Here is a 15,890-nt window from a genome sequence, read left to right on the forward strand (position 1 = left end):
GTGAGACTCTGCCTCAAAAAAAAAGACAAGAGTTCTCACTCTGTCACGCAGGCTGGAATGCAGTGGTGCAATCATAGCTCACTGTAGCCTCAAACTCCTGAGCTCAAGTGATCCTCCTGCCTCAGCCTCTGGAGTAGATGGGATTATAGGTGTGAGCCACTGCGAAGTCCCTTATTACTGGCACTCGCTTTCCAACTGGGCTAGAACCTTAAGCTGTTTGGTGAAAGAAGGGCACAGAAGTCACACAAAGAGAGCTACAGATGATTGCACAGCAGCTCACACTGCCCTGGGGCAGCTCCAATAAAGAGCAGGCCTGTGTTGAGGTCCTACCTTCCAGAGCAGAATCTAACACAGGATACCAGTTGAATAGCTTATGTTCTAGATAAGTACAATTCTTGGTGCATAGCTAGTGTTCCAGAAATATTAGTTGCATGAATGAATGACAGGTTTAGGTCGTAAGACCAGCATTAGACCATGGAGTTCCTGGATACAACTACATTTCTATGGCCAATCAAAAAAATAATCCTGGGACTGTAGTAGTAGAGCTAAGCCTAGGGACTTGAAAGTTAGTCCAGAGGATCCCAACAGCTGGACACAAACTCAGGAAGACTCAAGAGCCATACAACAGCAATGCAGCAACCAATAATCACTGTTATTATTAACAGCAGTTTCTAGTACATAGTGCCTCAGGGCACTTACAATTCCCACAGAGGCCAGCTACCCAACATCAGAGTCTGACCAGCTGGGGGGTCCTGCCCTGCATCCAAGAGGGTGTCGGGACACTCATCCAGGTGGCTCTGAGACAGTAGCAGAGCTGACAAGGAGGCCCTACAAGTGAGATTCCTTTGGCTTCAAGGTCACAAGTTCTGGCTTTGGGCCTCCTGGTCTGCTGAGCCTCCCACCGGCTTTACTCTCAGAGATTGCTGCAGAAGCCTGTGTGCTGGAATGGGCTGCCACATTTCTAGGAAGGAATCCGGGAGCACATATAGCCTGGTTATTCAATGTTGTCATAGACGTGAATCACATCCTCGTGGTTGCCGAGAGCCTGGATGAGATGAGCAGCCTGTTCCAGGTCGGGCTCGGCCAGCTGCACCTTTGAGTTGGGGATGAACTCTAGTGCACAGGACACAGAACACAGGCCCAGGGAGTCCAGTTTCTTCCTCACTTGGTGCAGTGAAGAGGCATCACAAATAAACTAGGGATAAAGGAAAATCAGGAGGTGAGGAGCCAGGAGGTAATGAGACAAAGCAACACAGGACCTTGCAAAGTCCTGAATGTCAGTACTGGAATGGATTGCTGGGTTTGAGATCTTCACCGGCAGGGACATAATTTTCAATGTTTTGACTCTTTCTCATAGTCATCACGAGAGTCGGGCCTATTCAGTATTCACTCAATAAATGTTTGTACGATATGTGAACTCTTTGTCTCATCCGTACCCTGGGGCACAGGAAGGAAGAAACCAAGAGGCATGTGTAAGGCATCTATCGTGGTCCTCCCGGCAGCCCACCAAACACCCATGTTTTCATGCTTACTTTAAAAACGTTCCTTTCTTCTTCGTCTTCAGTTTCCTTGACATCTTCAGCTCCTGCTTCAATTGCCAGCTCCAGGGCACGCTCTAGATTCACAGCCTTCTTTTCTCTGTCCTCCACTCCAACCACGATCACCCCCTTTTTGTCAAAAGAGTGACGAGCTCCTTCAGCCATCACTCCTCTGACAGGGAAGGAAACAGGCTGGCATGAGTGGATGCCTCTAGACACTCAGCCTCCATAAAGCTCATCATTCTATATCACTGTCTCTTTCTCACCCAGTCTATGGAGTACACACAGACATGGAGCAGATCGCTTCCTCAAGGAGAAAATGCAGCTGCTGCTGGATAAGGGAACAGCCCAAGAATGTTCCCACACTCAATTTTCTGCCCTGATTGCAGTTTGGAGGAAGAGACTTTGCTCATCATTTCCTGTGCCATTAAGATGCCAGTCCTAGTGGAGCATTTTAAGATTTGGGCATTATATGGCTACAGATGGGGATAATAGGACAAAGATCCCCTTCTATACCAATGAACAAGTCTTTGGGATTCTGCTAGTACAGACAACATTAAGGGAAAGTCAATTAACTCACTGGATTGTGCTAAGGAGGAAGTGTGCTTAAAACCTGAAACATGGCCAGGTATGGTGGCTTCCAGCACTTTGGGAGGCTGAAGCAAGTGGATCACCTGAGGTCAGGAGTTTGAGACCAGCCTGGCCAACATGGTGAAACCCTGTCATCTCTACTAAAAATACAAAAATTAGCTGGGCGTGGCTGTGGGTGTCTGTAATCCCAGCTACTCAGGAGGCTGACGCAGCAGAATCACTTGAACTCAGAAGGTGGAGGTTGCAGTGAGTCGAGATCATGCCATTGCACTCTAGCCTGGGTGACAAGAGTGAGACTCCATCTCAAAAAACAAAAAACAAAACCCTGAAACACTAGCAGAGATCAACAGTACTTGCCTTACAGAGAATTGGAACATAAAGGCTCTGTCCCGTACCACTCCCCACAGACACACACTTACCCATTTTTATTCAGGATATGTCTAATGTCTGATTGACACTTGTGGCCACTGTTAGATAATGCCTCGATGAGCAGAGAAGAGCCACCAGGGCCCCGACACGCATACAGCAAATACATGTCCTTGGTTTTCTGCAATAAACAACACAAGCACATTTTCCTGTTTCCCAATTCCCTCCCACATGTCAGCCCAGAACCACAAGTATTGCAAAACTAACTTCATGGGATGGGCTCTCTAGGCTGGAGCCTGAGCTCTCAATCTTTATTTTTGTCCCCACCTTCTGAGAGGAAACCCTAGAACCAACTTTTGAGGTAACAGGAAGTACTACCCCTAACTTGGAAGGAGTGTTTCTCTGGTCCCTGAACAATCCATCAGCCATTCCTCAGCTTTGCTTCCTACCGTCCCTAACCAAATGCCACATCTAGTCCCCACTCACTCCCACTCAGACTCATCCTCTTACACTCCCATCCTGTAAGAAACCCACCGGTCAAGTCTCAAGGCTCCTACCCTGGGCTGCTGAGTACTGCTGTGAAAAATCACACACCTAGGCCTTGTCATAAGAGCTGCTGAAAACAGCATGGTCTCAAAATTCAAACAATTAATCCAGAGCTCTAGGGACTAATCTCTTCTGGACCTTCCATGCCCCTACTCATCCCTTGTCCATGTATTCAATATTCCCCACTCCAAGCATCCTGTCCTGCAACTTTCCAGGAATTCTTAACTCATAACTTCTCCCTTCCTCTTTCACAAAGGAAAAAAGGGCCACTAGGTGGGAAAAATAGTTGCTGTCTCCACCTCCTTCTCTGCACCATGGCCTACGTGAAGGCAGTAAGCATAATGGTTAGAGCACAGGCTCTAAAGTCTGACTATCTGGTTACAAGTCTGTCATTTTCTATGTGACCTGAGTCAAGTCACCTAACCTTTCTGTGCCTCAATTTCTACTTACGGTGGTTTTCAGGATTCGATGAGATAACACACACACAGTTTTTATCCATGCTTAGCCTGCAGGAAGCATTCAATAACTATGATCTATTAAGATAACTATTACTTCCTCAGAGCCTCCCTACCTGCCCCAGAGAAAGGTGTACCCTCATGTGGACTCTATATACCTGCCCCTCCCACCATCTCTATCACCCCCACCCTCTCTCTTTCTACTGGCTTTTCTCCTTTAGGGTATAAACATCTGAGAAACAAAACCTTCCTCAACCTAACATAAGGGCTTTCGCCTGCACTGCCCCTTCTTTCTATAATACCTCATCTCCCTACAACTTGGCTGAGCAGTCCCGGGCTGTATGGCCCTGCATGCTGCCTATGCATCCTACTCCCAGTTGTGCCCCTAGAACAAATGACCAAGGACAGTGAGCTCCCAGAAGCCTCTAGGCTGAGGGCGTCAACTACATTGCTACCCTTCTCTTTGATAATTTTTTTTTTTTTTTTTTGAGACAGAGTCTTGCTTTGTTGCCCAGGCTGGAGTGCAGTGGCGCGATCTTGGTTCACCGCAAGCGGTGCCTCTTGGGTTCAAGCGATCCTCCACCTCAGCCTCCCAAGTAGCTGGGATTATAAGCATGTGCTACCATGCCCAGCTAATTTTTGTAGTTTTAGTAGAGATAGAGTTTCACCGTCTTGGCCAGGCTGGTCTCCAAACTCCTGGCCTCAAGTGATCCACCCACCTTAGCCTCCCAAAGTGCTGGGATTACAGTCGTGAGCCACTGCACTTGGCCCTCTCTGATAATTTAAGGTGTCTTTGTTGGCTATCCAGACATGAGCCCTGTAGGGGCTGTGATCAATAAAAAGCATGTCAAACAGTATACACCTCCATTTTCAGCGCTGCCTCAATCGTTGACTTGGGCATATGTTTGCTGCGACACACCTCTAAAATATTGGCCAGGTTGCTGTTGTGCTCAGGGTTGGGGCCTCCTTCTGAGATTTAAAGAAAAAACAAAGAGTGAGCAAAGACATCTCATTACAACATGGGAGAAAAAAAGGGATTTCCAGCCCCACCAAGCCAACGGAGTGGCAAATCACCATTTAGCTCTCAGTTACCTTAGAATACCTTAACTAGTGTTTGAGTGGGATATGGAGAAGTATTTTGGGGTTTTTTTGTTTACTTTTTGAGATGGCGTCTCACTCTGTTGCCTGGCTGGAGTGCAGTGGTACGATCTTGGCTCACTGCAACATCCACCTCCTGGGTTCAAGTGATTCTCCTGCCTCAGCCGCCCGAGTAGCTGGGATTACAGATGCACGCCACCATACCCAGCTAATTTTTCTATTTTTAGTAGAGACCCGGTTTTGCCATGTTGGGTCAGGCTGGTCTCAAACTCCTGACCTCAGGTGATCTACCCACCTTGGCCTCCCAAAGTGCTGGGATTACAAGCATGAGCCACTGCGCCCAGCCTGGAGAAGTATTTTGGAAAAGTACTTTCTGTTTTTTTTTGAGACAAAGTCTCACTTTATCACCCAGACTACAGTGCAGTGGCATGATTTTGGCTCAATGTAGCCTCAGCCTCTAGGGTTCAAGCGATCCTCCTGCCTCAGCCTCCCAAGTAGCTGGGACCACCAGCGTGCGCCACCGCACCCAGGTAATTTTTTAAAATATTTTTTGTAGATTCAGGTTTTTACCGTGTTGCCCAGGCTGGTCTCAAACTCCTGAGCTCAAGTGATCTGCCTGACTCGGCCTCCCAAAGTGCTAGGATTACAGGCGTGGGCTACCACGTCTGGCCAGAAAATACTTTTTTCTTGTTTTTTTTTTTGTTTTTTGTTTTTTTTTTTAAAGACACAGTCTCACTCTGTCATCCATGCTGGAGTACAGTGGCATGATCTTGGCTCATCTTGGCTCACTGCAACCTCCCCCTCCCGGGTTCAAGGGATTCTCCTGCCTCAGCCTCCTAAGTAGCTGGGATTACAGGTGCCTGCCACCACACCCAGCTAATTTTTGTATTTTTAGTAGAGATGAGGTTTCACCACGTTGGCCAGGTTGGTCTTGAACTCCTGCCTCAAGTGATCCACTCGCCTTGGCCTTCCAAGGTGCTGGGATTACAGGCATGAAGTACTGTGCCTGGCCAGACCTTCTAATTCATTGTCTTTAGGGATGGTTTTCATTCTGCTATGTTTTAGCAATCTCCACTTTGTGTCAGATGAAGAAGGGACATAGATGGTAACAACACTTCCTGGACTCATTACTGCTTACTCTACTACTTTGTGCATGATAAAAATAATTTTATTTTATTACTATTTTTGAGACAGAGTCTTGCTCTGTTGCCCAGGCTGGAGTGGGCAATCTGCAGTGGCGCAATCTTGGCTCACTGCAACCTCCGCCTCCTGGGTTCACGCCATTCTCCTGCCTCAGTCTCCTGAGTAGCTGGGACTACAGGCGCCCGCCACCAAGCCCAGCTAATTTTTTTTTGTATTTTTTTAGTAGAGATGGGGTTTTACTGTGTTAGCCAGGATGGTCTCAATCTCCTGACCTCGTGATCCGCCCACCTCAGCCTCCCAAAGTGTTGGGATTACAGGTGTGAGCCACCGCGCCCTGCACTTTGTGCATAATTATTGAAATGTTCATGTGACATTGTAATCTGAGGGTAGGGGCTATATTTCATCATCTTTGTAGTACTAGTGGCATGCCTGGCACAAAATAAACACAATTAAGTTGGTTGAACTTGGGCAGGGTGCAGTGGCTCACGCCTGCAATCCCAGCACTTTGGGAGGCCGAGGCGGGCGGATCATTTGAGGTCAAGAGTTTGAGACCAGCCTGGTCAACATGGTGAAACCCGGTCTCTACTAAAAATACAAAAAAATTTAGCCAGGCGTAGTGGTGCACACCTGTAGTCCCAGCTACTCTGGAGGCTGAGGCAGGAGAATCACTTGAGCCTGGGAGGTGGAGGCTGCAGTGGGCTGAGATCACGCCACTGCACTCTACCCTGGGTGACAGAGTGAGACTCTGTCTCAATAAATAAATAAATAAATAAATAAATAAATGTTGCTTGAACTTAATGTCAAGAATTTTGAAGAAAAGGAAGCAAACAAATACCAGGCATGAGTTGAGGGGGTAAATGAACATTAACTGAATGCCTATTATGTGCCATAAACCATAAACTACCTCAAGGTGGGTATTACCCTTGTTCACAGAAACTCAACAAAGTTAAGCCACTTGTTCAAGGTCGTAAGTTAGTCAGTGACAGAAACCAGGTCTTCCTGACTCCAAAGTCCATAGTTTCTCTTTTTTTTTTTTTTTTTTTTTTTTGAGATGGAGTCTTGCTCTGTCACCCAGGCTGGATGGAGTGTGGTAGAGCAATCTCACTTACTGTAGCCTCCAACTCCTGGGTTCAAGCGATTCTCCTGCTTCAGCCTCCTGAGTAGCTGGCATTACAGGTGTGCACCACCACACCTAGCTAATTTTGTTTTTGTATTTTTAGTAAAGACGGGGTTTCGCCATGTTGCCCAGGCTGGTCTTGAACTCCTGACCTCAAGTAATCTGCCTGCCCCTGCCCTGTGATTACAGACTGAGCCACTGTGCCCAAAGTCCATGCTGTCTACAGGACTTTTCCTTTACTCCTACAAATCTCTGGCCCTAAATAGAAAAAAAGCCTTTTCAGTGTGGCGACCTAAGGGAGAAAAGACATGGTTGCAAATCTACCTTCCAAGGAAATGTGTCTTGGGGAAACATTAATGAAGCAAACTAAGGCCTAAGCACTTAAATGATAGCTTTACTCAGTGCCCCTGCCACAACAAATAAGGTACTTGAGGCGACGTCAGAGGAGTTGATTTGTCTCTTCAGGAGAGTCACACATCTGCCCTGACTCTTAGGACTTGTTTCTATTAAGTACCTAGCTAGACCAGGATGAAGTCACCTCTACCTTACTGGCTTATCTTCTCAAGAGCAGCTCCCTCTCTGACAAACTGGCCAGATGCTCAGCGTCTGGAAAGGTGAGTGAGGACTTCAAACGTAGGTAGGTGTTTTGAGGATTTATGAGGCGGGCAATGGTGGGTACTGGGAAAGGAAAACAAAGTGAAGGGCCGGAGATCTAGGTGGGCCCAACTCCGAGTGGCAAGCGAGGCTGTGGGCACTGAGAGGGCAGCGGCAGCTAGTGGTGGGTGACAGTCAGGGTCTCACCTTTCACTGCCAGGCGGATGTTCAAACAGAGTTTGGAGAAGATGCGACTCCTTTCGACGTCCTTCGGACCCTTGATGTGCCTGACTTTGGACCACTTGTTGTGCCCGGCGGGGACAGCCGCTGTGAGGTGCAGCGTCCTGCCCGGTGCGGCACCGCAGCCCCGGGGCTCGGGGTGGGAGGGCCGGGGGTCACGCGGAGAAGCTGCCCCGACCCCAAGGCCTCGTGCCAGCAAGCACCGGGCAGCGGCCCTGCTTAGGCTGGCAGCTGCCCAAGCCGCCATCGGTCCCGACCCTGGGGTTCAAGCTGCTAGCAGCAGCGGCCAGCGCCGGGCCGTTTCCTCCACCGCCGGAACAAGCAGATCCGGACTCCGCGGCTGCCTGTGCCGGTCACCTGAGACCCAAAGGCTTGGGCCCGCCCGGGGCGGCCCAACAGCTAATGACCCTGCACCGTCCCCGCGGCAGCCGGGACTGGGGGCCCTTGATGGCGTAGCACACTTCCTTTACCAGGTTCTCTCCAAAAACAAGTCCCCACTGCCCGCAAAGTCCGTTCCGCGGCTGCACAGTACTCGCTCCTCTCTCGCCCTTGAGCCGACCTAGTTAGTGCTCAAGCCCTCCCAGTTGCCTAGAGAGCGCCGGACTTTGTTTCTCATAATACTCTAGTGGAGACACATCTGAGTTATGAAACTGACTTTGCTTCCAAATTTCTGCCTAAATCTGAGAAAGTCCAGAATGATAAATATTTTGTTGTTGCCTCATTTTACTGGCAAAGAAACCGCTGCCAGGGAAGTGAATTGCCCAAACGTTTAATCTCTCTGAACGTCCTCCCTATTTACAAATAAGGATCTAATATTTGCTTTATCAATATAGGAAGGTTGAAAACACAAAATGAGCCCTTAGAGCTTTAAAGTAATAAAGTTTTATGTAAATAGCCACAGTGCACTTAAGCCCCTAAATGCAAAAGATGGTTTGGGACAGACTCAGATGAGTCACAGGCCTTTAGGAGAAGGAGAATGATCAGACAAGCCTTTTGGAGCTAAACTCCCCTCTTCATTTTCTCTCTGCTGTCTCGAAAGAGAAAACCGAATCCATTAGAAGACGGAGAGAAACAAAGCGGCAGCTGCTGAAAAGCTTTGTAGTGACTTCCGTGCTGGTGAGATGAACTCCAAAGGGCATGACGTATCCGGTAGAGAAGCAGGACAGCCGGGCGCGGTGGTTCACGCCTGTAATTCCAGCACTTTGCGAGGCTGAGGCACGCGGATCACTAGGTCAGGAGTGCGACACCAGCCTGACCAACATGGTGAAACCCAGTCCCTACTAAAAATACAAAAAAAAGTAGCCGGTCGTCGTGGCGCGTGCCTGTAATCCCAACTACTCAGGAGGCTGAGGCAGGAGAATCGCTTGAACCCGGGAGGCGGAGCTTGCAGTGAGCCGAGATCCCGCCACTACACTCCAGCCTGTGCGACAGAGCGAGACTCCATCTCAAAAAAAAAAAAAAAAAAAAAAAAAAAAAAAAAAAAATGAAGCAGGACAGTGTGAAGTTCAAGCTTGTGCCCTCTGCGTTTAGGCTGGGTGGCTTCAAACCCTGGTTGTTCCATTTTCTAATGTATCCTTGGGCAAGTACCTTTACTTTCCTGTTTGTTTCCTTACCTCTAGAATGGCCTTGTGAGAACTAAATGGGATAACGGATGCAAAGCACAAAAGCATAGATTTTACATTTTTTATCATATAAGAACCTTCATGGGATGGTGGCTCACGCCTGTAATCCTAGCACTTTGGGTGGTCGAGACCAGCAGATCACTTGAGGTCAGGAGTTTGAGACCAGCCTGGTTAACATGGTGAAACCCCGTCTCTACTAAAAATACAAAAATTAGCCAGGTGTGGCGGGTGCACATAGCCCTTCATACACGCTTGTACCTTAGCACTTACCTTTTAAAAAAATATCAAAATGTTTATATCTGTTTCTACCATAATACTAAATTCTTTGAGAGTAGGACTGTACTTTCTATGCCCAACACAATTCTCATTTTAAAAAAAATAAACAGCTTTGATATATTTCACATATACAGATCACCAATTCAAAGTGTACAATAGGTTATAGAATATTCAGAGCTGTGCACAATTGAGTTTACATTTTCATCATCCCCCAAAGAAGTCCTGTAGCCATTAGCAATCACTCCCTCTTTCCCCCCAATTCCTGCAGCCCTGGGCAATCACCAATTTACTTCTGTCTCTGTGGGTTTGCCTCTTCTGAACATTTAATATGAATGGGCCCACACACTATGTGGCCTTTTGTAACTGACTTCTTTCACTTAGCATGATGTTTTCAGGATTCTTGCATGTTGTAGCATGTATCAGTATTTCATTTCTATTGCCAAATAATATTCCATTGTATGGATATACCACGTTTTATTTATCCATTCATCAGGCAAGGACATATGGGTTGTTTTCACCTTCTGTGATAAATAATGAGGCTGTGAACATTCTTGTACATATTGCTGTGTGGACATATGTTTTCACTTCCTTTTTTTTTTTTTTTTTTTGAGACGGAGTCTTGCTCTGCCACCCAGGCCGGAGTGCAGTGGCACAATCTCGGCTCACTGCAAGCTCCACCTCCCTAGTTCACGCCATTCTCCTGCCTTAGACTCCGGAGTAGCTGGGACTACAAGCACCTGCCACCACCCCTGGCTAAGTTTTTGTATTTTTTTTAGTAGAGACAGAGTTTCACCATGTTAGCCAGGATGGTCTCGATCTCCTGACCTCGTGATCCACCTGCCTCGGCCTCCCAAAGTGCTGGGATTACAGGCATGAGCCACCGCGCCCAGCCTGTTTTCACTTCTTTTATTTATACACCTAGGAGTGGAATTGCTGGGTCATATCATAACTATGTTTAACCTTTTGTGGGATTGTCAGACTGTCTTCTAAAATGGTTGTATCATTTTACATTCCCACCAGCAATATATGAGGGTTTAATTTCTCCATATCATTAATTTTTTTTTCTGCTTTGTTACCCAGGCTGGAGTCCAGTGGAGCAGTCATAGCTGACTGCAGCACAGAACTCCTGGGCTCAAGCGATCATGCCATCTCAGTCTCCCAAGTAGATGAGATTACAGGGTACGAGCCACTGGCTAAATTTGTTATTCTTTTGACTACAGCTATCACCATCCTTGTGAGTGAGAAGTGTTATCTCATTGTGGTTTTGATTGTATTTCCTGAATGACTACTAATGGTAAACATCTTTTCATGTGTTTATCAGCCATTCATGTATAGTATTACTTTAATTTTAAAATAGTTTATTCAGGCCTGGCGTGGTGACTCACGCCTGTAATCCCAGCACTTTGGGAGGCCGAGGTGGGCAGATAATGAGGTCAGGAGATTGAGACCATCTTGGCTAACATGGTGAAACCCCGTCTCTACTAATAATACAAAAAATTATCCAGGTATGGTGGCACGTGCCTGTAGTCCCAGCTACTCAGGACTGGCTGAGGCAGGAGAATCGCTTGAACCCAGAAGGCGCAGATTGCAGTGAGCCGAGATCGCACCACTGCAGTCCAGCCTGGGCGACAGAGCGAGCCTCCGTCTCAAAAAAATAAATAAAAAATAAAAAATAAATATATATATAAAATTATATTTACTTTGAGAAGCAAAAATCAAATTAATGGAATTTGTAATCACAAATAAGTGTAGAGGCTAAAACAAGGTTTGAGACTGCCCTAGTCCAGTCAGCCTGAGACCAGCAGGGGAAACCTATAGTCCCACTGAGTTAGGCTTATCAGCTCACTGCAACAAGGGAGACTGCACACCAGAGGAATGGTGAAGTGTCTCACCAAAGAAAAAGATGGTTATAGGATTATGGGGAAGGGTGGAGGTTAGGTGAAAAATTAGAGTTAGGCACAAAGAAACACAGACCTGTGTGAAAGGGGGATCAAGATCAGCTGGACTACAAAGTGGACCCAGGGGATCAGTTTCCCTGGAAAGTACAAAGTCATGATAAATATGGAATGTCGTGTTCAGAAACCCCTGCTCTGAAGCGCAATACCTGGCCTGGAAATCAAGGCTGCTTCTCTATGTCAAAGTGACTCAGCTCCTCCAAGCAAGACTGCAAGCCTTAATTCTCACACATACAATTGCAAACAGCAAACTTCGTCAGCCTATGATTTTGGAGAACAAAGTTTCTTGGTGAATTTGTTTTAAAAAAGTAGTCACTCAGGGAGTTGTTCTGACACTTTATGTTGCCAAAAAAAAAAAAAAAAAGTTGCAGTGCGTGCTTGGTAGAGGTACTATACCCTGTTAACTGTGCAGCTGGTTTTATCTGTCTGTGTATCTTGTGATGAATGGCAGGGCAGATTTTAAGTCTCTCAGTCTGAGTTAATAGCCACCTTTCAAGATAAATTCATAGTTGACTGAACCATCTCTAGAGGCCTGGTTGTCAGGATCATTGAAATCACTTAATTAACGAGCCTTGGAAGCTAAAGACTGGCTAAAAGTATCATTCCATTAGGTTTGACCATGTGTTGTCCAGTACTAACAGCTCTCAATGAATGAGATTACATTAGCTATTAGTCCAGATACTTAGCTGATTTGCTGGTATGGCTGAGATATAATTATTCACTACTTCACTTCCTATTCCAGGGTACACAGGAAGACTACATTTCTTGACTCGACCTTCCTTGCAGTTGGCAGATAGGAGCAGAAGTAAGCCACTTCCAGGTCCATCCTGAAAAATGTACTTTTTCCTACCCCCCATAAGCAACCTGGAGGTCACACACTTATTTTTATTTTTTTGAGATGGAGTCTCGCTCTGTTGCCCAGGCTGGAGTGCAGTAACGTGATCTTGGCTCACTGCAAGCTCCGCCTCCTGGGTTCAAGCGGTTCTCCTGTCTCAGCCTCCTGAGTAGCTGGGATCACAGGTGCGTGCCACCATGCCTGGCTAATTTTTGTATTTTTAGTAGAGACGGGGTTTCATCATGTTTGTCAGGCTGGTCTTGAACTACTGATGTCATGATCCGCCCGCCTTGGCCTCTCAAAGTGCTGGGATTATAGGCGTGAGCCACTGCACCAGGCCAGGTCACATGTTTAGATGACGTAGCTGCAACTTGGAAGAAGGCTGATCAACCTCCAGAGGACATTTTTTTTTGAGATGGAGTCTTGCTCTGTTGCCCAGGCTGAAGTGCAGTCGTGCGATCTTGGCTCACCGCAACCTCCACCTCCCAGGTTCAAGCTATTCTCCTGCCTCAGCTTCCCAAGTAGCTAGGACAACAGGCATGCACCACCATGCCTGACTAATTTTTGTATTTTTAGTAGAGACAGGGTTTCACCATGTTAGCAAGGCTGGTCTCGAACTCCTCACCTCAAGCTATCTGCCCCTATCAGCCTCCCAAAGTGCTGGGATTAGAGAGTTGAGCCACTGCACCCGGCCTAGAGGACTTTGCAAAAATAAGCAAAAAATAAGCTTCTGTAGTGCTCAGTTTCTGAGATTTGGGAGTTTGTTGCTGCAGCTTAGCCTAGCATATAAATAGTATTACTCTGTTTTCTCCTTAAAAACCGGAGAGCAGGTCTCATGTATTTCTCACAAAATATACACTGTCAGACCATATAGCAGCACAGTTCCAACAGGACCAGCAGGTACTCATAAAATTTAAATTCTCGGCCAGGCTCGGATTACATGGGCTGGGATTACACGCCTGTAATCCCAGCACTTTGGGAGGCCAAAGTGGGTGGATCATCTGAGGTCAGGAGTTTGAGACCAGACTGACCAACATGATGAAACCCCATCTCTACTAAAAATACAAAATTAGCCGGGCGTGGTGGCACATACCTGTAGTCCCAGCTACTCTGGAGGCTGAGACAAGAGAATCCCTTGAACCCGGGAGGCAGAGGTTGCGATAAGCCAAGATTGCGCCATTGCACTCCAGCCTGGGCAACAAGAGCAAAACTCTGTCTGAAAAAAAAAAAATTAAATTCTCAAGAGCAAATATTTCCCTTCACAGATCCACTGCCACCAGCTCCATGTTAGCTGACACAATGGAAGGTACTTATCGAATACTGGTTCACTGAACCAATCAGTTTGCCTTTCTTCTCTTCCTTCACAGTGGCCCAACATGAACAAAAGAATAAAAATAAAAATAAATGGGGGTAGTATTTCATCCAGGACATGCTGCATTTGACTAGCGGTGGGATAGGAACTCCTTCCCCACCCTACTATGTGGGGCATAGGTTTGGGCAATTAGCAGGGACTTGGACATTCCCAGTCAGCCATCAGAACCTATCCAAACCCAAAAGATCTGGGAGTTATTTCTCTGTCCTCCCTCACAGCCAATACATTACTGAATGCTGATGACTGCATCCCTCTTCACTTGTGCCCTGTCCTCTCCATCCTTGCCACAGCTGCTGCTGCTGCTGCCGCTGCCACCTTAGTTTGCCTTAGTTCAGGGTTTGATTTTCTCTCACCCTATTATAAGAAGGCAGAGGCACTTTTTCATTGCCTCTCCTTCTAAAATGCAATTCTGATGACTCCTCTCTGTGTATATTTTCCAGGATCATACAGGAGTGTAATGTCTAAAATTTCTGCAAAGCACGAGACTTTCCCTGCCCTGGCTCCTGTATACCTCTCTAGCTACATTTCCCATTGTTCACCCCCGCTCAACCTGCAATTCTCTAAATATGACCATACTTTCTTGCCTCTACAGATTTGCACATGGGTGTTCCCTCTGCCTTAAAGGACATTCCCTACTCCCAGAGAACTGCTCAGCCTTCCGAACCCAGCTTAGGCATCCATCTTGAGTTGTTTTCGCTGACCCCATGCGGCTCCCTCCCAGGCAGAGGTGGTCGCCTCCTCCTGAGGGGTGATGCCTAAACACATCCATTATTGCACAACAATGCAAGAATTTGGATTTTTTTTGTCTTTTAAAAATTAATTTGGGCGGGGCGGGGGTAGGGATAAAAGACTACCAATTGGGTACAGTGTACACTGCTCGGGTGATGGATACACCAAAATCTCAGAAATCACCATTAAAAAAACTTACTATCGGCCGGGCACGGTGGCTCAAGCCTGTAATCCCAGCACTTTGGGAGGCCGAGACGGGCGGATCACAAGGTCAGGAGATCGAGACCATCCTGGCTAACACGGTGAAACCCCGTCTCTACTAAAATACAAAAAAAATTAGCCGGGCGAGGTGGCGGGTGCCTGTACTCCCAGCTACTCGGGAGGCTGAGGCAGGAGAATGGCGTGAACTCGGGAGGCGGGGCTTGCAGGGAGCTGAGATCCGGCCACTGCACTCTAGCCTGGGCAACAGAGCCAGACTCCGTCTCAAAAAAAAAAAAAAAAAAAAAACTTATTATCCACATAACCAAAAACCACTTGTTTCCCCAAAACTATTAAAATAAATGTCAGGCGCAGTGGCTCATGCCTGTAATCCCAGCACTTTGGGAGGCTGAGACAGGCAGATCATGAGGTCAGGAGTTTGAGACCACCCTGACCAACACGGTGAAACCCTGTCTCTACTAAAAATACAAAAATTACTTGGGTGTGGTGGTGCGTGCCTGTAATCTCAGCTACTCAGGAGGCTGAGGCAGGAGAATAGCTTGAACAGGGAGGTGGAGGTTGCAGTGAGCCGAGATTGTGCCACTGCACTCCAGCCTGGGTCACAGAGTGAGACTCCATCTCAAATAAATAAATAAATAAATAATTAAATAAATGCCCCCCCAAAAATTGTCTTAGATCTCAGTCTGGCTAAAAAAATTTTTTTTAAAATAAAAATTACTGATTGATTGAGACAGGGTCTTGCTATGTTGCAAAGGCTGGTCTTTTTTTTTTTTTTTTTTTTTTTTTTTGAGACGGAGTCTCGCTCTGTCGCCCAGGCTGGAGTGCAGTGGCGCAATCTCGGCTCACTGCAAGCTCCGCCTCCCGGGTTCACGCCATTCTCCTGCCTCAGCCTCCCAAGTAGCTGGGACTACAGGCGCCCGCCACTGCGCCCGGCTAATTTTTAGCTATTTTTTAGTAGAGACGGGGTTTCACCATGGTCTCGATCTCCTGACCTTGTGATCCGCCCGCCTCGGCCTCCCAGTCTTGAACTCCTGGCCTCAAGTGATGCTCCCACCTCAGCCTCCCCCATGCCTCAGCTGGAATCACAGGCCACTGTGCCCAGCCACAGGTATTCATGTCGATGTCTCCTCTGGTAGACTGCAACCAACTTGAGGCCCATGTCCCCTGGCAGAGAGGAGGTGCTCCACTGAATAA

The 15,890-nt window shown here is 47.1% G+C and overlaps 1 protein-coding gene across 2 annotated transcripts; it reads right to left on the bottom strand.

The window, feature by feature from the left end:
- Positions 1-631: 631 nt before the first annotated feature.
- TACO1 (translational activator of cytochrome c oxidase I) lies at positions 632-8,149 on the bottom strand. 2 transcript variants are annotated; one of them, XM_008012158.3, is made up of 5 exons: positions 7,656-8,149; positions 4,416-4,465; positions 2,549-2,676; positions 1,533-1,710; positions 632-1,195 (listed from the first exon to the last, which is right to left on the bottom strand). In XM_008012158.3, exons 1-5 carry the CDS (start codon positions 7,933-7,935, stop codon positions 995-997), a joined length of 837 nt encoding a protein of 278 aa, XP_008010349.1. In that variant the 5' UTR covers positions 7,936-8,149; the 3' UTR covers positions 632-994. The 2 variants fall into 2 exon arrangements, with proteins under 2 accessions (XP_008010349.1, XP_008010348.1); XM_008012157.3 differs by having other exon boundaries at positions 4,359-4,465; positions 7,656-8,147.
- Between the last annotated feature and the right edge of the window lie 7,741 nt (positions 8,150-15,890).

The sequence above is a fragment of the Chlorocebus sabaeus genome, chromosome 16, assembly GCF_047675955.1.
Source record: "Chlorocebus sabaeus isolate Y175 chromosome 16, mChlSab1.0.hap1, whole genome shotgun sequence".
Taxonomy (NCBI): Eukaryota; Metazoa; Chordata; class Mammalia; order Primates; family Cercopithecidae; genus Chlorocebus; species Chlorocebus sabaeus.